At 35.5% G+C, this 22,509-nt stretch overlaps 3 protein-coding genes and 1 non-coding gene across 4 annotated transcripts; 1 reads left to right on the forward strand and 3 right to left on the reverse strand.

Moving 5' to 3' along the window:
* Positions 1 to 1,500: 1,500 nt before the first annotated feature.
* On the forward strand, positions 1,501 to 3,410 carry hbae5 (hemoglobin, alpha embryonic 5). The gene is made up of 3 exons (XM_059324361.1): positions 1,501 to 1,659; positions 2,656 to 2,863; positions 3,205 to 3,410. Exons 1-3 carry the CDS (start codon positions 1,565 to 1,567, stop codon positions 3,331 to 3,333), a joined length of 432 nt encoding a protein of 143 aa, XP_059180344.1. The 5' UTR covers positions 1,501 to 1,564; the 3' UTR covers positions 3,334 to 3,410.
* trnai-uau (transfer RNA isoleucine (anticodon UAU)) lies at positions 2,473 to 2,566 on the reverse strand. The gene is made up of 2 exons: positions 2,529 to 2,566; positions 2,473 to 2,508 (listed from the first exon to the last, which is right to left on the reverse strand). It is a non-coding gene; the product is annotated as a tRNA-Ile (tRNA).
* A 120-nt stretch (positions 3,411 to 3,530) lies between the features above and the next one.
* On the reverse strand, positions 3,531 to 7,370 carry LOC131959233 (aquaporin-8-like). Its single transcript, XM_059324365.1, has 5 exons — positions 7,111 to 7,370; positions 6,875 to 7,001; positions 5,023 to 5,237; positions 3,768 to 3,902; positions 3,531 to 3,690 (listed from the first exon to the last, which is right to left on the reverse strand). The coding sequence occupies exons 1-5, from the start codon at positions 7,368 to 7,370 to the stop codon at positions 3,645 to 3,647; spliced, it is 783 nt and encodes a 260-aa protein (XP_059180348.1). The 3' UTR covers positions 3,531 to 3,644.
* Positions 7,371 to 10,728: 3,358 nt separating this feature from the next.
* On the reverse strand, positions 10,729 to 19,905 carry LOC131959225 (aquaporin-8-like). The gene is made up of 5 exons (XM_059324358.1): positions 19,514 to 19,905; positions 17,453 to 17,579; positions 15,077 to 15,282; positions 14,051 to 14,185; positions 10,729 to 10,885 (listed from the first exon to the last, which is right to left on the reverse strand). The coding sequence occupies exons 1-5, from the start codon at positions 19,777 to 19,779 to the stop codon at positions 10,843 to 10,845; spliced, it is 777 nt and encodes a 258-aa protein (XP_059180341.1). The 5' UTR covers positions 19,780 to 19,905; the 3' UTR covers positions 10,729 to 10,842.
* Positions 19,906 to 22,509: the final 2,604 nt, after the last annotated feature.

Here is a 22,509-nt window from a genome sequence, read left to right on the forward strand (position 1 = left end):
ATTTCCATTTTTTTATGGTCTCTGTGTTTTATTGGATTTTGCATACATACACAATACAGATACGGCAGGAATGACAGTCATAATTAATACAGAAAATTAAATGGGAAAAGAAAATCTTAAACAACCAGACCCAAAACAGCAACAAATACAAAAAAGAAAAAGAAAACACCACTTTTTTCCATTTAAAACTACTTTATACTTCCACTCCACAACACCTCAGAAGCAAATGTTATACTTTTTAAGCTACTACATTTTAAAAAGTAAATGTATTTATTGTATAAATAATTTAAATATACAGGCATGGTAAAAATTAGACCCTTGTTTTCTTCAATGTCTTGTTCATTGTAATACCTGGTACAACTAAAGGTACATTTGTTTGGACAAATATAATGATAACAACAATATATAACAAATAACAAATAGCTCATAAGAGTTTAATTTAAGAGCTGATATCTAGCCATTTTCCACGGTTTTCTAAACAAAGTCATCAAGAAAACCATGGAAAATGTCTAGATATCAGCTCTTAAATTAAACTCTTATGAGCTACTTTTGTTTTTATCATTATATTTCTCAAAAAAAAATGTACCTTTATTTGTACTAGGCATTAAAATGAAGAAAACAAGGGTGGTCTAATCATTTTTTTCATCACTGCACATATGTTTACTATAGTATTATAGTTTTTACACCGCCCACTAGTAGCACTATACAGTCATTAAAATGAGCACCATTCTATAATATAATATCTACATCAGGGATGGGCGAATTAAATGCTGGAGGGGGCCACTATTTTTTATCGACACTACCACAGGGCCACATATCGGACCGTGCACTTATCCAATTATGATGAAACTGCAATTTTGAATATGTTTAAAGTGCAGTAACTTAACATATTTCATGTTCAAATGCATGTATAACAGTATAAATAGGAATACAAAAGGTTTGAAGCAAATAAAAAATAACCACTTATTGTGATTTCTTTTTTTTAGTGCAAGAACAGCAGACCAACATTAATTGCAAGAAGTAATTTTGTGCATTTTTACACTGCACTTTTAAGATTTCATGCTAAAATGCATGTAGTTGTACTGAGGGCCACTTCAAGTGATGGTGAGGGCCGTATGAAGCCCCCGGGCCTCCAGTTGCCCATCCCTGATCTACATATTATAGTGAAATGAACCAATCTGCATAATGAGTACTTTTACTTTTTTTTACTAAAACTTTTACTTAAGTAAGATTCAGGACTTTTACTTGACTTACCGCAGATGATGACCTCAGATGACCTCCCGCTCTTTAAGAAAGCCTCACGTCATCCTCCAATACTCACAAACCCAACGACCGCACGTGCACACTCACTTGTGACATCACTTGTGCCAACTGCGACCAGCTGATACCACCTTTTGGCCTGGCATGTGTCCACAGAAGTTTCTATCAGGCGGGAGGGTCCGGTGGGCCACTTGGCGTCGGTCCTCGTGGGTGTGACTTTGAACACAAGAGGTATTTAAGGACGGGTCCAATGCGACCAGAGATCATCCGTCTTTGGTGAAGACAGCAAGATAACCGAGCCAAAATGAGTCTGAGCGCAAAGGACAAGGCCGCTGTGAAGGCCCTGTGGGGGGTCATCTCCAAGTCTGCTGATGTTATTGGAGCCGATGCTCTGGGCAGGTGAGCGGCTTTTTTTTGCAGCCGATTAGCTATTTGTTTTATTGACTAAAGGTGTAATACCTCCAACCTGCCACATTGTCTCACTGGGCTATACTTATATGAGAGTTTGTTCCGTTTTATTGAAACGTTAACGTAATCTGGTGCGTAAATTGCAGGTGCGGATTAAGGTATTTTGAAGCTAAAGTTAAAAAAATCGTTTACCAGAGATAGAAGAGATAGAAGAAATTATCTGAAGTTAAACTATATATATATATATATATATATATATATATATATATATATATATATATATATGTATATATATATATATGTATATATATATATATATATATATGTATATATATATATATATATATATATATATGTATATATATATATATATATATATATATATATCTTTTTAAAGATATTTTTTAAAATTAACTTGCAACTTTAACTTTTTTTTATTTTTTTATCATAACTAGTTGATATTGTTGTTTGTATTTACATTTGAAAGCGAATTCTCTGTTTCTGATAGGTGTGGATTAAAAATGTAAATTAATTCAGTTTTTTACTTTTTTTTATTTGCAAACATTAGAAGAAATCTAAAACTGTTTGGGCCCTTCTAGTTAGCCAGGCTGCTTTTTGAGCACAAAAAAGTAAATCAATGTTAACCTTAAAACAGTTAAAATGCAAAATTGTAAGGAGCTGGAAACAAATAGCCCTTATTTCAGGAGTATCTCATTAGAGACAGAGAAGCTCCCTGAAATAGATTACAGTAGAGGTCAATCAGAAATCAACAGCGTGGTATTATCCTCCACTTCATTAAAGCGATGCTCCAGGTGAGGCTCGAACTCACAACCTCGGCATGTCTCGGCTGAATACTGTCTTATAAGTACCGCGCGCTAACCGATTGCGCCACTGGAGCGTGATAAACACTCATGTAACAATGTTAGGTATACTTTGGAGAGCTCACTGGTTTATTTTACGCACTAAACGTCCTCCCCACGTCCTCAGGATGCTCACCGTCTACCCGCAGACCAAGACCTACTTCTCCCACTGGAACGATCTGTCTCTGGGCTCTGGTCCCGTGAAAGCCCATGGCAAGAGAGTGATGAATGGAGTCGCTCTGGGTGTTGCCCAGATCGACAATCTGACCGCCGGTCTGCTGGACCTCAGCGAGAAGCACGCCTTCCAGCTGAGGGTGGACCCGGCCAACTTCAAGGTGACACAGCCCTCATAAACAGCACAAACACTATGTTATGCGGAGATTATGTTCTATTAGTTTTTTTTCACATTATACCCAGGTTAGGATGACTTGCGCGTAATTTTACGCACGGGTTGAGCTTTATTTACGCATACATTACGCATTTACGCAGCAATAAAATGTAAAATTCTGTTAAATCTGATAAACAAAGGAGGCATATTTCTTTTCAAAGCTGATTCACAAGTTTTATAGTTGCACTTGGAGCATGTTGGCATTTCTGCTGTAATCTAGACGGGAGGAAATTGAAAGTACGGATATAATTTTGAACATATTACAATGATTTCCTGTGTCATCTGCAGATCCTGTCTCACTGCATGCTCGTTGTGATCGCCACCATGTACCCGAAGGAGTTCACCCCTGAGGCCCACGTGTCCTTGGATAAGTTCCTTTGTGCCTTGGCCTTGGCTCTTGCCGAGAGATACCGCTAAACAGGCTGCAGTGCGCAGTTTGCCACAGGCGATCATGTAACTGGAAATATTCTAGAATAAACTGCATACCGCCCAAACCTGAGACTACTGTGTGTTTTATGTCTCATGAAATGTGTTGTCTAAAGCCTAAAATGCATAAATAAAAGGAGCATCTACATGTTATATTCTTTATTTCATACTGAAAATCCACACAGTTTGACATGGAAGAAAAAAAAGTACAGTATCAAAGTCATAATGACACGAGTATCTACTGAAACAGTGTGTACAGGTTTATTGTCCTCTGCATGGCAATAAATACACAATAGAAGCTGTTATGATTTCATAACGACTCGTAACTTTTCATCACCCAGAACAAGCCTGAAAGAGAAAAGAGGCTTTGTGAGTCATGACATATTATTTATTTATTCATAAATGTATTCAATCATATCTCTCACCTGAGCAGAGCTGCTGCCACCAGGCCTCCCCCGATGGGGCCCACCCAGTACACCCAGTGGTAGACCCAGTAGTTGGTCATCACAGCTGGACCAAAGGCTCTGGCAGGGTTCAGACATGTCCCTGATACGTCACCCCTGCAAAAAAGAAATTTAATTATTTAATTTATTATACTTTTTTTTTTGCAGAAAACATTATGTAATGTTAAAGTGTCCCCATATAATTCATAATAATGTGGCCATTGATAAAATATTTTCATGGTAATAGTATTCAAAAATTTCTGGTAAGGTCAGAAATAATAATAATAAAAAAAAATAATAAATAATAATACAAATAAAATTTATATTAATTAAAAAGTGAAAAAATGTGTTGCTTCATTGATTTGCATGTTAAAATTATATATGATAACTATTTCATTTTTCTTTTGTTTTCTTTGTCTAAGTTATATAAAGCAACATTCTCAAAGCCTAATTCAAAATATTGTGATTATTTAAAATAATATTTTTAAATAAAGCTTTTAATTTCATTGTTACACCATTTGAAATATTCTGGTGTTAAGGTGAGAAATATTAAGAAATAAAAATAAGGCTTGCACTATTGCAGTATTGCACTATAAAGACATGGAAATAATTTTAACATTAAAAATGAGGTAAATAATAACAATAATAATAATAATAATAATAATAATAAGGTTTGAAAGCTATTCATTCTGTTTCCTATAAGTGTAGATTAAAAAATGTGTTATTTGAGTTTGAAATAATTATTTTGTAATTAAATCATGATTTTCAAATCATAAGTTTTAAATCATTTTATTTTCTAATTCATTTTATTTAAAATTTATTGTGTAGGGTTGGAAATGTACAAATAAAATAAAGGTGTGTATGATTAAATAAAGTTAAATTAGACAAATAAAGGTAACTACTGCCTTTCAAATAAAACAATAATAAATTAAAAAATATATATATATTATTTTATTTTTAAAGATGGACGATGATGTATAAATTATGTACTTTTTGCCTTTAGCTGCTCTCTCACCACCATTTTATCTTAATTTATCTATTTCAATTTTCAATTTGGGAAAATTACTTTTTCCCCAAATTAACTTTTTTTTTTAAACTTTCAATTAAAAGACAGTTGTTAATCTGGACCACACAAGTGAAACTGCTGACTTTCAAATCCAGTCCACTGCAAATAATTAACTTTATTACAGTCACAATAAACTGTTAGCACATGATGGTCATCGCCCTCTTATCTCACCCTGCCAGCACGTTGATGATGACGGTGCAGCCCACCAGGAACGGAGCCAACGGGGTTTTAGTCTTGCTGTTGACGGCCACCAGCAGCACCACCATGGTGATCAGGCAGGTCATGGCCACCTCCCCGAAGATGGCTCCGGACAGCTGACTCTCTGACTTGAGGATATCAAACGCTGCTCCTGTGGCGTTCATGTAGCGGTCTGCAGGGACCATCATCTATGGAAAAGCATTTTTTTTTCAACTCTCTTTATTAATTTATTAGTTTGAGCGAGACTTAACCCATTGACGCCTAAAACTTCCTGTAAAACCTCTGGGCGATTTTAAAATAAGCCCCTAAAACCTGAAGTTTTTCTGGAAATTCAACAGAAGTGTCAACGCTTCTACTAAATAATAGATTTTTCAGCCTCTGTAGCAGATAGAAATTAAATTCAAAAAGTATTTGAGAGCTGATACAAATGCTACAAAACGACGTAAACGCTTTCCAGGCTTCAATGGGTTAAAACAAGGGGTGGGCCCCAGACTCTGGAACGCCCTCCCCCTCCATGTCCGAACAGTCCCCACAGTGGAGTGTTTTAAGTCTCGTCTCAAGACCCATTTTTATTCCTTGGCTTTTTAACGCTGCGTGAGTTTTGTGGTCCTCTGTGTCTTTTATTTCTTTTATTTCTTTTACTACTTTTAACTGCGTCTTTTATTTTATTTTACTCTGTTTATCTGTTTGATTGTATTGTTTTATTTATGGCATCATTTTAGATTTATACACTAATTATTTATTGCTGATTGGCATATGGAATTGTTTGTTTTATTGTTGATTTTATGTACAGCACTTTGGAGACGTTTGTGTTGTTTAAATGTGCTATACAAATAAAGGGGATTAGATTGATTGGATTGGATTAATTTTCTCATTTTGAACATAAAACATAACAGTCACACATCCACGATACACATTTACACGTACACAATCACATCAGTGGCGGTTCTAGACCAGTTTTACTGTGGGGGCCAAGCAGGAGCCAGTGTTTGATCAGAGGGGCCCATTAAAAAACGGCAAACATTATATTTAAGCATCCAAAACCTTTATTTTAGCTCATTTAAAAATCTCATTTAAGTATATTTGGAAGATACAAATACACTGATTGAAACAATGAGACTTACCAATAATAATTATTTTTGCACGACAATGACATTTCTCATTTTTGTGCACAATTACTTTTTTTTATTTTGAAAGTGCAGTATAGTGAGAATGATCTTTTTTTATATATACACAAGCTTTAATTGCACAATTAAACTATTATACAATGTTCACATTCTGGGTTCCTTTTGTGCACAATGAGATATTGTTTGAACAAAAAAAAGGTGAGAATTGTTCCGTAGTTCATCATTATAAATTGATCATTTTATTATTAATTTGACACAGGGGCCACAGCAGGGGCCAAGGGCTTCTTCACAGGGGCAGAGGCCCCTGGAGGCCCCTGTGTAGAACCGCCACTGAATCACATATAAGTGTTAATGTAAATTATATTAAATAATATATCTCAGTATGAAAAAAACAGATAAAGGGGGTTACTCAAGAAACAAGATTGTACTTATATATATTAATATACCCAGACATATATACGTTCGGGGAAAAAAAAAAACAAAGACAGAAATTAAAATATGTAAATTTGTATAAAATACAAAGTAAAAAAAAAAAAAAAAAAAAAAAAAAAAAGGTTAAATAAAAGTTATTTCCTTCTAGTGGGGGTTAAGAGCACTTCTAAAACTTGCCAGACTGTGTTTGGAAAAGCATTTTTAAAGATTTTATTCATTGGGTTTAAAGTGCATAAACGTGTATCCCATAAACTTCTTTGACTGACCTTGGCCATTCCAGCTCCCAGCACTCCTCCAATCAGCTGGCTGACCAGGTAGGGTCCCACCATCATCAGCTCCATGCCTCCACACAGGTAGATAGCAATAGTGAAAGGGGGGTTGAAATGAGAGCCACTAGAGGAAGAGAAGCAGCAATGAGAAGATCACATAGAAAATGTGTTCTTTATTTAAACCATAAAATATATCATTCTCCAAATTCACCACTCCATTCGGTCTCATTTACCTGATGTTATCCATGACCGCCACCATGATCGCCACAGCCAGTCCATGCACCAGGGCCGGCTGCAGCCGCCCAGCCGCCGGCACGTTCTCGATCACAGACACACAGCCGATGAAAACGAAGAACATGGTCCCAATTATCTCGGCCAGGCAGGGCTGGAACAGAGTCTCGTATTTGTTGGGTGGTTTGGGTGCAGTTGGCTTCTTGCCCTGCTCCATCAGAGTAGAGTCTGTGTCTTCCATTTCCATTTTCTCAACTCCCATTGCTGCTTGATTGACGAGACTTCTGCTCCGAGGAAGGTTCTGATGGATACCTCCGGCACATGCACCTGACCCAGACTGCACACCAAGTCAAGTGTACTGCAAGGAGCTGGGCTCTTTTATATTCATCTCTGCACCGAAGTGATATTGCATCACTGGTCGTTAAAACATCAAAGGAAAGGGACATTCAGCTGGAGTCAGGTAAGGTGATTCAGAAGTCCTCAGAGTGACCCTTCACAAGAGGTGATAAGGTTCAAAACAAGACACGAGCTGGTTGAGGTGTACCTCATGTCACTACCCAGTTCATCATCATCATTTGAAAATAGCCTATATAGATAAGACGGATGGACCATATACTTTACACCAGTCCTTATGGGTTTGTGCTTTTGGGCACCCTATGTTCTTAACTTCTATTTCATTCTTCTACATTTCTACGTTCTTCACATACTCAAGTAACTAAGAACATTTTACATTACTTTTGAGATACTTGCATATTTTCATTTTATGCTACTTTATGTTCTGTACTACAGAGGAAAATGTTGTAAGTTTCACTCCACTACCTATAATTACAAGTTACTTTGCAGATAGAGATTTTGTATTAAAAAAAGTATGAATAAAATAAATTATTAAAGATTAAAGGGTACCTATTATGCTATTTAATTTTCATGTTTATTTATACTGGGTTTCTACTAGAACATGATTTTTTGGCGCTTTTCGAAGCGGATAAAAAGGATAACTATAATGTATGGCGGAATAGCACTTGGGAGCACTTCGAGTCGGTGCAGTAATATCACCACTCCTGACGGAAGTGAGAGGGAGCGGAAGTGATGATATTACTGCGCCAAATCGAAGTGCTCCCAAGTGCTATTCCGCCATACATTATAGTTATCCTTTTTATCCGCTTCGAAAAGCGCCACGTTTTATTTTGTGTCGCCATACTTGGTCGCTTAACTACTCGTGTAGCTGTATTTAAATAGGGAAAACGTGGAGGAGTTTGGTCGCTTCTAACTGTCCATCTGTTTGGACCGTAATGAATGAACTGGGCTAAGCTTAGTGCTAGCCAAGTAGCTCCGCGTGCCAGGGCGATTGAGTGCACGCATTGAGACGCAAGAGGTCTGTATCAACTCGTCTTACTTACCCGAATAACATGTTTTAATATGAAAAAACGGTGGAGTGTTCCTTTAAGACCTCCCTTCCTTAAAAAATCCCAGTTTGCTGTGATTGGTCAGTTCCTCTTGGTCTTCTGCATCTGAGCCTCTGTGTCTCTGCACCATCATTGCAGCCGGGGAATGACTGTAACTGCACAGTAGCGGCACTTTTTACCTTTTCAAAGTATATTTGTGACATCACAACTTTACAGAAGTCCTGATGGCTCATTTAAAGTTGCATTTTTTTCCTACAAGATGTGTGCATTTTGTTTTGTTACATTCACGTTATTTAAACAGCACCCAGACATGCTTTATAATCAAACTACAATTTCTGCTCATGGTTGTATGCCTTTGCAAAGTGTTTTGCAGAACATTATGATGTCACGGTGAAGTTGACCTTTGATCTTTTGAATATAAATGTAATTTCATTATTTTATCATTTTAGGCATTTGTGTGAAATTTCATCACAATTATTGTATGAATACTTGACATGGCCAAAACTCAGGAGATATGAGGTGAACTAATCGGTTCATCCTTGAGTCCAAATGGATGTTTGTACTTGTAATTTCGAAGATATTCCCTCAAGGCATTCCTGCGATATCATTTTCATGGGAATGGGAAGGGCATGAAGTCACAGTGTACTTGACCTTTGACTTCAATCATTGATTCAGTTCATCCTTGAGTCCAAATTATGTTTTTACCAAATTTGAAGAAATCCTCTCCAGTGGTTCCCAGCCTCTTTGGCTTGTGACCCCCAAAAAGTAGTGTCTAGTAGTCTAGTGGATTACTTTTGATACTTTAAATACTTTCTAACAATAACACTTGAGTTCTTACATTTAAGAAACATTTTAAATGCAGGACGTTTACTTGTATTGTAGCAATTTGGCACTGTGCTACGGGTACCTTGACTTTTTACTAAATGTAGGAGGACGTAAAGACTGGTAACAATTTAAAGGGAATGTCTGTTTAAACTGTAAGAAATAATACAGATTCTTATATACAGAGCATGAGGAGTCACTGAATAATTTGACATGTATTTAGGTTATTATACTTGACTGCAGTCATTAGTTATCAGCCTGTTAGACAGCAAGGTGCATTCACTTTATTTGAGTATTTCTGTTTGTGATACGTCCATCTAATCAAGTCTTTCCTGACAGACGTAGTTTCTGTTTTCTTTTTCGAAAAAAATCTGCCAGTGCAATAAAAATATTATATTTTCAATGCAGTCAGCTTCTTTTGATGACTCTCAAAATAAAGTTTTATAATTCTAGTGCAGCAAATTTAAAGGTAATCATGTCTTTAGACTGAAATGTTTTTAAAACATATTAAGTTTTCAGCATGATATGACATTATTCTTTTAACACAAAAGCAGACTTTATGCTTTTATTCTAGCATGCTTTTGAATGCAGGGGTACTTTATGGCAATGCTACTTTTTCCACATGTAAAGTATCTGAATACTTTTTTTGTAAGAATAGTGTAGTAGTGGCCTAACACTTTATTTCTTTATGGTTTGTCTTATAATGGTTCACCTATCTGTATTGAACTTTGTGCCTTTTCATTTATATGCACACATATATATTGCAGTTTAATTAGACATTATTTTATGTCTTTTTCATAATGAAACAAACTATCCTGTGTAGTTTCTATGTGTGATTTCTGCAGCCCTCCACCTGCATAATAAGTGGATGGATACATTTTCATGTGTGCACACTGGTGATGATTCATCTTCATCATTATTATTATAACTCTATCACCCATTTCTTATGATGCATATGTTTAATTTTGTATTCTATAAGTTTTTAGAAAGCCTTTGATTTTACTGGACTGCTTTGTATCGGTTGATCTGAGGGCACCACTTTATGATTCTAATCTAGCTTTATTGTATATTACACCCTATTTGCCCTGTCCTTGCACCATCTTTTAAGTAATAAAGTTATCAAAGCGTTTTCCATTGAGGACTTTAACCCAAACAATGAGAAAAAAAAAACTAAAGACTGTTAATAGATAACAGAAAGTGTGATCATTTGTTATTCTATGTATGGAATTTATGATCAAATGTCTTGGCAGCTTGTCCAGCTGTCATCCAGCATGGAAAGTTCGAGTAAGAGTAGCTATCAGATCACTATCATATCATCAAACACTTTATTGATTGTTGCAATACAAACATTCAGGTCATTCAGGAGCCAAGGACAAATATATTTTCACACATTTTATAGAAAGATTTAAATGTTACAGTCTAATTGTTAAGTTGTGTATAAAAATACGAATGGAAAGATTGTCATCAGGTCAGTTAGGTGTCCACTCTCTTCTTTAATAAATTACACATTCACTTCAGCACAACTCGAGTCTTCTGGTCACCCAACAGCAACCTGCAAAAAAGTGTTATATTAATTATTGAAGTCATCATTACGGGTTATGTATGATTTCCTGTCATGTTAAGAACATGCACAGATTACTGAACAGCCACTATTCACTCAGTTATCAGCTCCTAAATGTCTTGAAAAAGACACGCAAAACAGCTACAAACTGCAAAATCACTAAAAAGATGCAAATCAACTACAGCAAGATGTAAAACAACTCCGAAACACTCACAATGCTGACAAAAAGACACAAAGACACAAAGAGACACATTGACAGAAAGAAACTGCAAAAGCATAAAACTAAATACTCTTAGGGGACTCAAAATGTCTACAAAATGACCATAGAGAGATGAAAAACAACCACGAAAGACATAAAGAAACAAAAATGACACGAAACAATACACACAATATGCCAAATTACTCAACATTATGCACAAAAAGGTGCAAAATGCTGCTCCTAATGCTGTCAAAAAAGTTGCTAAATGACTCCAAAGAGAAGGAAAACAATCACAAAGACACACAATACAAGACAAACATACTCTAAAAAGACTCAAAATGCCCACAAAAGGACCCAAAATTGCTATAAAGAGATGCAAAACGACCACAGGAGACACAAGGAAGAACAAATGACACAAACAACGAAGAAAAGATGAAAAAAGGCTACAAAGACACAAAGATGCTAAAGATGCTAAATTACCCCGAAGACAGGGAAAACAACCACAAAGACAATACAACACAAATCAAACATGAAACACAAAGAGATACAAAATTATGAAACACAGCCACAGAAAGATGTAATATGACTCCCCAGAGACTCGAAATGCACAAAATGATCTCAAAAGGAAAAAAATAGACTACAAAAAGACAAAAACAACCACAAACAGACACAAATCAACCAAAAAAACAACAATATGAAATGACTTCAAAGAGATACACATGGAAGATGCAAAATGACTCCAAAAAGAAGGAGAACTTCTTCAAAGAGATCTAAAATGCCCACAAAAGGACATAAAACAACAAGAAAGAGAAACAAAATACAACAAAAGATCCAAAAAATAACACAATAGTTTTGTACCACTTAAAGTGCGGGGGTCTTTCATACATCTATGCACAGGGGCCCATTGTCTCATAATCCCTTCATGCTTAAAAAGCATATTTGATGACACCTTTCATAGAATATGGGACCCTTTTATGTTATACATTGGTATGAATATTTCAACCATATTTACACGAGGATTTACGTAGGACTGGAACATGTGCTGGAATGTGCTTAACTGTCATTTATTTTTGTATCTATATAATTTCTGAATCATCTGTCGATATGTATTTTTTTTCTTTTCTTTTTTTTCTCTGTGTCTGTGAGCCGAGTTGTAGTGTAGTATAGCCCAGTGTGGGTTCTTTTTATTTTATTTTATTTTTATATATTCTATTTTATTTGTTTGATTGTTCTTTGTGTTTGTTTGTTTTTCACTGTGTGCTGTGAAAATCAATAAACATATTGTTTAAAAAAAAAAAAAAAGCATATTTGATAAAAAAGTTATAGCTTGACTGAGCTTAAACAGGCAGGTAGGTGAAAGGTCAGACTGTAATAAAGCTAAAGCTCGCTGGGTGGAGCTACAGGAACAAGTATCTTGGCTCTGTGTAAGGTTGGAGTGAAGTCCAGTGGAAAAGGAGGAGGGAGGGTGCTACTGTTATAAACTACTTATGAACATCAGTTTGGCAATTTAATGTCAGGTTGAATCCAGCCCTGTATCTACACACCTGTCTATCTACAAAAGATACAAGCCTATCTACATAAGATAGTCGCCTGCATCTGCTGACCTTTCATCTTCACGTGTGGCTTATAAATTGAAAAGAAGCTTCAGTATTATCTCTGAAGACATTTTGATCACTTGGCCACGCCCTTTTTTGTTCAATTCAACCAATCAGGTTACTTCTGTGTCCACATCGTGCCTTAAGCTGCATTCTACCAAAAGTTCCACCAGGGGGCGCTGACGAAGGTTGCAGAGACATTTCGGTCCATCAACTCAATACAAAATGAGAAAACTTCTCACTTGATTTATTACCTCAGAAATGTTTTTAGGACAACACTATGGTCTCTATCACTAGTAAAGAATCTTCTTCGGTACAATTTGATTTTAAAAGTGTTAATAATGGCCCCATTTAGAAGAAAATAGAAGATAAAGAATCATATGATTTGGGGCGTGGCTACCTTTGATTGACAGGTCGCTAACAAGGCGAGCCGTCATCAGGAGAGAAGCAGAACAATGCGTATCCACGGCAACGTGTCAATAAAGTTTATAAAAATAAAAAGGACTTTATCAGTTTGGTCCCATAACTTTGACCCTTTCACAGTGTATTTTCACTTAATGACAGTTTATTTGAACATTTTGTTCATTTTAAAATGTCTTGTTCAGCGTTTGGTTGGACTAACAGACACTCCAAGGAGTTGCTGTTCATTTTTCAGGTAAGTAACGTACATTTTGCTTTTGTTTTTTGCTAGCCAAAATTAACATCCCAGTTAATGTTACAGTTAATGCTAACATGAAAAAAAATTGCAATGAGTGTAATGCTGACCTCGATGCTTCCAACGGGCAGTCCACAAACCAATGGGTGACATCACGGTGACTGCGTCCATTATTTATATACAGTCTGTGGTTGCACCTATTGTTTTTTGGACAGCCTTTTTGAAGCCTTGAGCTTTGCATTTTTGCAGTTACCATCTTAGTGTTTTGGAACCAGAAATGATCTGATGGAGAATCTGACGACACAATGTAAACCCACTCGTACTAGCAACCTGCTGCACCTGGCTCCTAACTTCCATAAACTTCCAAAAACTTGTCAATCACAAAAGTAGCCACCTCACTCTAAATGGGACCATAATTCACAAAATGAACATCATGCTGGATTAAGAAACACATGAAACTAAAGATTAAGACCATAAACTCTTTAGGGAAATGTTTACTGAGATAGTAAATCAAGTGAAAAGTAGGGTTATTTTCTCATATACTTCTATACAATCATCCTTTTTTCAGCCAGTATAGTCGCCCCCTGCTGGCCATTAGAAGGACTACAGTTTTAAGGTACTTCTATGGTGGCTTCCCTTTTCAAACAGAGTCCATGCTTAAATAGTAACTACAGAAAACTACCATTGTGTTCTGGATTTTTCCATACCTGATGAAGCTGACAGTGAGCAGTGCACCACAAGTGGGTCCGACCCAGTAGACCCAGTGATGGTTCCATCTGTTGGCAGCCACTGCAGGTCCGAACGCTCGGGCAGGGTTCATACAGGCTCCAGACACTATCCCTCTGAAACAACAGCCAGCACATGCCACATACACATTTTTAAACCGATTAAAATGCTAATTCAAAACATGAATGTTGTGTAAAAAATTGTCCCCAGATATCTATAGATAGATTAAACACTAAACTACTCTATCAAGGTCATAACCATGACCAATAATTAACCTTGGCATCCATCTGATAACTATAATAATAAATACCTGTGTGCAGTAGGGCTGTGGCCAGGACACTTTGGTCACAATCTCTGTAATCTAAGGGTTTAGCAGTCTGGGGAGCAGTTTCTATATTCAAAAACCTGCTCATTTTTGAAAATGCTGCACATAAATGGACAACATGGTCTCACAGGAATCCGTGAAATAGCCACGGATTTGCTTAACCCAAAATCCGTGGAATAGCCACGGAATCACTCAAATTTCCGTGAAACTGACACGGATTTTGCTACAATGCAAGTTAATGACAGTCATATCCTGTAACATACAAAGTGATCATGTACATTCACTGAGTGAATATTTAGAAAATAAAACATATATTTCTCACTACAAATGTGATCAAAATCCATTTTATGCAGAAACTAAGTCAAAATATTGATTTTTTCACTAAAAATGAGAGAACTGTCCGCCATGTTTTTTTGTTCTGACCGCCGGGACCTTGAAAGTCACGTGACTTGGAACAAACCAATAGGAAGAAATATCCATGGAATAGCCACGGGATATGACTGTCATTAACTTGCATTGTAGCGAAATCCGTGTCAGTTTCACGGAAATTTGAGTGATTTCGTGGCTATTCCACGGATTTTGAGTTAAGCAAATCCGTGGCTATTTCACGGATTCCTGTGAGACCAGGTTCTAAATGGAATAATGGTAATGTTGGAGATTCATTTTATTCTGACAGTCCTACCCTGCAAATATGTTGGCTGTCACAGTGAGGCCGATTGCGAAAGGAGCCCATGGTGAGCGGGTTTGGCCGTTGACAGCCCCCATGCACACCACGGTGGTAAGGAACATGGACATCACTGCTTCTGCCAGAGTGGTTGCAGCCAGATCAGAGGAGGGGACAAAGGCTGCTCCAATGGAAGCATCATACACCGAGGAGGGGTAGATTGCCTGAAAGCAGTATAACATATATCAACCAGTTTCATGACAAAATTGATTAGACTGTTTAGTTATAATTTATCTTTTTTTCAACTAAACCAACATATTCTCATGAACAGGTTCACAAATGATATCCAACAAAAAAATAGTCAGTGTTCGGTCATTGTTAGGCTTAAAATTAGTACAGAACTACTGGACAGTGACGTGAAACATGAGTAAAGGAGTTTCCAACGAGACCTGAATAATGGCCTCCTGGGCCAAAACAAAAAGAAGTCTGTTTTAATGTAAGTCAGTAGGAAAATTACCCTCCTTCTCACTTGATTTATTATCACAGTAAATATTCTCAGGATGTGTTATGGTCTCAATTATTCGTTTTAGGTCTTCTTCAATACACTGCAAAAAAGCCAACTTGTATTTTTTGGCCTAAAACAGTGATTTAATTTGGTAAAACTTGGAAATATAAATTACTCACATTTAGGGCAATAATGTAAGTTAGCACAACAAAGGAAGCCAATTGTCTGCTCAAAAACAAGTTTGTGAGTTGTTGTTACTTATATCTTTAAGTTGGGATTCACAACAAGGGACAATAGTTCTGCTAACTCTTATTTCTTTGTTGTGAAATTCGGTCATTAGTGAAAGCTAGCGGCTAACTGATGCTAGCGGCCAACTGATGCTAGCGGCTAAGTGATAATAGCGGCGCTGCTTGTTACAGCTACAAGAGTAGCCGTTAGCGTATCAATGCTAACTCAAAATTGTGGTCACAACATTAGCTGACATTTCATAGCAGCGTTACAATCGTGCCAGAGAAATTCAGAGTTGAGCAAACTCAAAAACAACAAAACTTAAAATATTTAGTTTAATTGTCCAACTTAAAATTTTATCGAAGTTTGTTGCCTTGAAATTTTGAGTTCACCCAACTTTTCTTTTTTTGCAGTGTACAGCATGATGTTCATTTTGTAAATGATGGTTCCATTTAGAGTAAAATAGATTTTAAAGCAGGGTATGTTTTATGGTGAGGCTACCTTATGATTGATAGGTTGCCACAGTGCACTGTATGTTAACATCTTTCCCAGTGTGTTTTCACTTTATCAAAGTTATCTGTAACATTTTGGGTGCTTTAAAATGCCTTGTTAAGTGTTTGGTTGGAATAAAAGACGCTCTGAGGAGGAGGCTGTTAAACATATTGTCTTCAGTGATTGTAATGTTTTGTTTAATGGTTATCTTAATTTTTTTTTTCCTTGTCGATGTTGCAAATGGAGCTTCTGTGATGCAATAAATATTTTTCAGCCTAGATCTGACAATAAAGCATAATTTCTTCATAAATTCTGAGTAACACAGGGTGACTGGGCCATAATGCATATATAGTATGCAGTATAGTAGTCATTTTGTGGGTGAAGTATTCCTTTTATTAAAAAAAAAATGTGAGTTAAGATTATGTGATGTTCAAGTCAAAATCTTGAAAAACAAGTCAAAATTTTTGAGATATTATGTTGGCGTGCTTTTCATTTACAAAGTGAAAATCATGGCTATCCCATGATTTTCACTTTGTCAAAATTTGTATTAATCCTCTAATATTTTTTAACTTGTAACTCAAAGATTTGACCTATGTAAAAAAATAATTTTATTTTTGACTTAAGTCAAATTTCGACTTCCCAGAATTATTTTTTATATTAACATTTTTGTTTTTTTTATTTTTGTTTTTATTTTTTTATGTATGTATGTGGTATATATATAATTATTATTATTTTTAATATTATTATTATTGTTATTATTATTATTATTTTTAATTCATTTAATTAGTTATTTTATTTATTCTTGTTTATTTGTTTTCTCTCGTTAGTGCTTCTTGCTTTGTTTGCCTATTTATTTTCATTGTGTGATACATATAAATGAGCCATGTTATATATTTATATATATATGTCGTAGCATCTGCCCCTCATCCACACACACGCACACACACATACACCTGTGATGCCTCTGTGCAAATCGTTTATCATTTATGTTTTTCTTTGTTGTTGTTTGCGCTGTATATCTACTGTCTCTACTTGTGGTCCACATGGTGTAGTGTATTTGTCTCTCATGTCACCTTGTTTGTTACGTCATTTCACCAATAAAAAAAAAAAAAAAAAAAAAAAATTGTTTTTGTATTTCCCTGGCTTGATTGGGCTTCCACAGGTCTCACCTTGCTCAAACCAGCACCGATCATCCCTCCAGACATCTGAGCCAGGACGTACGGCAGCAGCAGGCGGAGCTCCATCCCTCCACACAGGTAGACGCTCAGGGACACCGCAGGGTTAAAGTGTCCCCCACTGCAATAAACGCAATGAACTTTAGTCTCAAAGTGTTATAAACTGATAAAAATAACACCTTTGCATCTGATGTGATAAACAAGATGAACAGACTTGACATGCGATTCTTTCCATTGGTACTAAATTTGTTGCATTAAATAGAGCAGAAAATCATAAATAACTATTTGAAACTTATTAATGCCCACTCCAATCCAAGTAAACATCAGAAAGTCATGGAAAAAATTATGTTTTTCTTCAGTTTCTTGTTCATTCATTTTCTGGTACAACTAAAGGTTCATTTGTTTGGGCAAATATAATGATAACAACAAAAATAGCTGATAAGAGTTTAATTTAAGAGCTGATATCTAGACATTTTCATAAACAGACAATATGTTACAGAAATTTCACTTTAAATTAGTCAATTTTCATTATCTTTTGCTCTACATCATCACACTGTTAAAAAATAATCGCCCAAGTAATTTTTTGTCAAAATTGTTTTTTTTTTGTCTAAATCTTCTCCTCATGACGCCGGCTACCTATAGTAAAATCGCCTACATCCTCAGTTGATCAGATCATGTGATTTTACCCCTTTAACATCATCATTTATTTGACAATTTGCCACATTCATAGGCATCAGATAAGAACCCAGCAAAGAAAAGCTAGAGGGAGATTGTTTAGTTATCAGTTTGGTTTATCAGTGTTTTATTGTTGACACTAATATTAGTAACACTTTACTCTAAGGTGTCTACATAAGAGTGACATGAGCGTGTCATAAACATGACATGGGATGTGTCATGAACATTAATGACACTTTGAAGTAACATTAATGCTCATGATACTTGTCATGTCATGTTTCTGACAGGCTTGTGTGACTTTTATGAACACTGTAATAAATTATTCTGTAGTCATTTCATTTTCCGTAATATATTTGATAAAATGTATTTAATATAAATGCGTCCTTGATTTTGAGGCAGTTGTTTCAGTAACTTTAATATAAAAATGTTTGAGATAGAATCTACTTATTTCGATCACATTAAATATAATCTTTATGTGTTTGTAATTCTAAATCAAGAGAATTTTGAATGAATCCAACACAATAGAATAAGTCTGTTTTTAACTGACAGGCACTTCCTGTTAGGTTATTAACTCAACTTGTAATGTAGTTAGATTTAATTAATAATATTGCCTGCAATCTGTTGCCTCAATTTTACTGAGTAGTTATTGTTTATCTTTTTTTTTACAGTGTAGACACCTTCAAAATAAAGTGTCACCATATCTTGCTTAAGTCACAAAGGCATGTTCAAAAAATGGCCTAAGTCATTTATTTCTCTTAAGTTACATAATTTACACACAGTGTTATTACTATGCCAATAGCCATCCTTTGTTACATCCTTTTTGAGTGAAATGATCAATAAATGTCATATGTTACACTTTTGGTGGAGTTTTTTGTGTTTCCTGCAAAACTTGAAAAAAATTAGTTAGGCGATTATTTTAACAGAACCAATTTGGAGTGTGCACCATTCAATATATAAGAGAAGAACACTCATAAGAGTGACATGAGCATGTCATAAACATGACATGGGATGTGTCATGAACATTAATGACACTTTGAAGTAACATTAATGCTCATGATACTTGTCATGTCATCTTTCTGACAGGCTTGTGTGACTCTTATGTAGACACCTTCAAAATAAAGTGTTACCATATCTTGCTTAAGTTACAAAGGCATGTTCCAAAAAATTGCCTAAGTCATTTATTTCTCTTAAGTTACATCATTTACACACAGTGTTATTATTATGCCAATAGCCAGTGTGAAATGATCAATAAATGTCATATGTTACACTTTTGGTGGAGTTTTTTGTGTTTCCTGCAAAACTTGAAAAATGAGTAAGGCGATTATTTTAACAGGGTGATGACATACAATATCAATGTATACAAATATATATATTTTTTACCTGATTTGCCCCAGTATCATGATCAGCACTCCCAGAGCCAGTCCATGTGCCAAAGCCGGCTGGATGGCTCCACTTGCTTGGCTCACATTTCCAATAACCGACGCACACCCCACAAACACAAACAGGCTGGTTCCAAACAGCTCAGCCAGGCAGGGCTGCACGTACTGCTCGAAGATGCACCTCGTCTTGTTCGTGTTGCTCTCCACCGCCGACTCTCCCGTCTCAGTTATCGTGAAGACTTCTGTCTTGGTTTCTGTCCCTGACATGCTGACTTGGAAAATAAATTCTCTCAACACTGTGACACTTGTTCCTCTGCTGGACCACAGCCCGCTCTGGGTGGCCTGATGGATGTACACTTATGTATATGAGCCATTCTTTGGATGATCCATAAAGGACATACGCACATCCCATTTTTTTTCTCTGATGCCCCACCTTCCTGCAATTGTTTATACTCCCAAGACTGTTAGCAATCAGGAGAAGCTCATAAAATTATTAGTAGTGTTGTTGAAAGATAAGGATAAGGGGTGTCAGCACTACGGCAACACTTGTCCTCTTTAGGTGATATCACATATTTTACTCTTCTACCATGAGGAGGATCTAAACTTCCACTTTAAGGGTAGTGGGAAAAAAAGCCATGAATGCAATACCATATATATTATTGCTTTTATGTGACATGTTTGCAGTTATTCAGTTCTACGTAAGTAAAAGTAGAAACAAAAGAGTGTAAAAATAATCTATTACAAGTAAAAAGTCCTGCATTCTTAATCCAATTTTTTTTTTTTTTTAAGTAGTGTTAAAATAATTGATTATTTTCTATATTGGTAAATGATTGTATGCTTGATTTCTGCTTCTCTGGTGTCTGTCTCTGTGAGTGACGCAGGTCACTATCAAAGGTCAAACCTTGGGTGTAATATCTCTCTCTATGCATTTATATTACATCAGGCAATATGATTTTGATACAATGATTATGTTTGTGTGTTAATGTTATAACATATATTTCATTGTCTGTTTCATATTTTTTAGACTTTTAGAATCTATGTGAGACAGTGAAAATCCTTTTGGCTCTGTAAGATATACTATCTTTGTAGACATAACAAGGCAGGAGGTTTTTGTTGAATGTTCTGGAGAAGAGGCCAGATCAGGATAATAATAATAATAATAATAATCATAATAATAATAATAATAATAATAATAATAATAATTCATTGAATTTATATAGCGCTTTTCAAGGATGGCCTTGTCCGGGGCAGCAAGCAACCAGCTGGCATGACGTGCCGTTTTGTATTGATTAAAACTGGCGAATCAGCGGATCAAGAAGGCGGTACTTCCTGGAGGAAGTCGACCAGCATGTTTTGTGAACAAATGTTAGTATTTTAATGGGTTCAGGGAGAGAGTCGTGGTTCAAACTTCACGAACTGAAACACGTCTGTTTGTATTCAGGGACATGAGTTTTTGAACCCGGAGAATCTCTGTAAAGTGCACATTTTTTGACGTATTGTAATAAAACTATGTTAAACTGAGAACTTGGACGTCTCCAGCTCTTCATTTCCCCATCAACGATCTGCGCAGAAAAATGGTGAGGTTTTTTCTGTTGGTGACAGATTATCAATTTTCAAGGTTTCCTCATCAATTTCCCCCTGTGTTATTATATTATATATTATATTATATGTTGTTTATTTTTTTTATTTTTTAATGTATGTATGTATGTGGTATATATATAATTATTATTATTTTTTAATATTATTATTGTTATTATTATTATTTTTTAATTCATTTAATTAGTTATTTTATTTATTCTTGTTTATTTGTTTTCTCTCGTTAGCGCTTCTTGCTTTGTTTGCCTATTTATTTTCATTGTGTGATACATATAAATGAGCCATGTTATATATTTTTATATATATGTCGTAACATCTGCCCCTCATCCACATACACACAAGCAGACATACACCTGTGATGCCTGTGCAAATCGTTTATCATTTATGTTTTTCTTTGTTGTTGTTTGCGGTCTAGTTTCGGCAAAAGTTTCCCCTCTCACTGCGACGTATGTTGTTGTCGTGGCTATCATTGTCATGATGCGTTGGTTTATATTGGGTCAATTACAATTATGTGTCTGATCTCGCACATCTTGTCATTGTGTAAGATGTTGTTCTATATCGCATCAAACTATATTATGTGGTGATGTCTCCCATCCCCCTGTGTTATTATATTATATATTATATTCTATGTTGTTTATTTATTTTTATATATGTACGTATGTGGGTATATATATAATTATTATTATTTTTAATATTATTATTTTTGTTATTATCATTTTTTTATTTTTTTTATTTAATTAGTTATATTATTTATTCTTGTTTATTTGTTTTCTCTCGTTAGCGCTTCTTGCTTTGTTTGCCTATTTATTTTCATTGTGTGATACATATAAATGAGCCATGTTATATATTTTTTTATATATGTCGTAGCATCTGCCCCTCATCCACATACACACACACACACACATACACCTGTGATGCCTCTGTGCAAATCGTTTATCATTTATGTTTTTCTTTGTTGTTGTTTGCGCTGTATGTCTACTGTCTCTACTTGTGGTCCACATGGTGTAGTGTATTTGTCTCTCATGTCACCTTGTTTGTTACGTCATTTCACCAATAACAAAAAAACAAAAACAAAAAAAAAACCGCTACAGTAGTCCAAAGCAAGTGTCCAGTTGAAAATGAACTTAATAGAACTGATAATTACAATATCTATGAGTAATGTGATCCGCTTACATACAAAACTAATGATTAAAGCTGCTTTAAATTGTGAGAACAGCTGACTATAAAGACAGGTTTCTCTATGGATAAAGGGCATTACAGCACAATCCAGTTTATAGTTCACACGAATACTCATATAATTTATAAGTTATATCAGCCTGACCCTCCCACTGCAGATAACTCAGCTGATAATTAGATAACAAGTCAATAACAAAGTACATAAATGAACAAAGCAACACGATC

Source organism: Centropristis striata, chromosome 21 (genome assembly GCF_030273125.1).
Source record: "Centropristis striata isolate RG_2023a ecotype Rhode Island chromosome 21, C.striata_1.0, whole genome shotgun sequence".
NCBI lineage: Eukaryota > Metazoa > Chordata > Actinopteri > Perciformes > Serranidae > Centropristis > Centropristis striata.

Bases quoted from the DNA above. Each gene is read 5' to 3' on its own strand.
- hbae5 (XM_059324361.1), top strand. From the start codon at position 1,565: ATGAGTCTGAGCGCAAAGGACAAGGCCGCTGTGAAGGCCCTGTGGGGG. The intron at 1,660-2,655 runs GTGAGCGGCTTT...CCACGTCCTCAG, and splicing joins GGAGCCGATGCTCTGGGCAG to GATGCTCACCGTCTACCCGC. The intron at 2,864-3,204 runs GTGACACAGCCC...TGTCATCTGCAG, and splicing joins TGGACCCGGCCAACTTCAAG to ATCCTGTCTCACTGCATGCT.
- LOC131959233 (XM_059324365.1), bottom strand. From the start codon at position 7,370: ATGGGAGTTGAGAAAATGGAAATGGAAGACACAGACTCTACTCTGATG. The intron at 5,238-6,874 runs GTCAGTCAAAGA...GCTTTTCCATAG, and splicing joins TGGGAGCTGGAATGGCCAAG to ATGATGGTCCCTGCAGACCG. The intron at 3,903-5,022 runs GTGAGATAAGAG...TCTTTTTTGCAG, and splicing joins ATCATCAACGTGCTGGCAGG to GGGTGACGTATCAGGGACAT.
- LOC131959225 (XM_059324358.1), bottom strand. From the start codon at position 19,779: ATGTCAGGGACAGAAACCAAGACAGAAGTCTTCACGATAACTGAGACG. The intron at 17,580-19,513 runs GTAAAAAATATA...CGTTTATTGCAG, and splicing joins ATGATACTGGGGCAAATCAG to TGGGGGACACTTTAACCCTG. The intron at 10,886-14,050 runs GTATGGAAAAAT...ACTTTTTTGCAG, and splicing joins CTCACTGTCAGCTTCATCAG to GTTGCTGTTGGGTGACCAGA.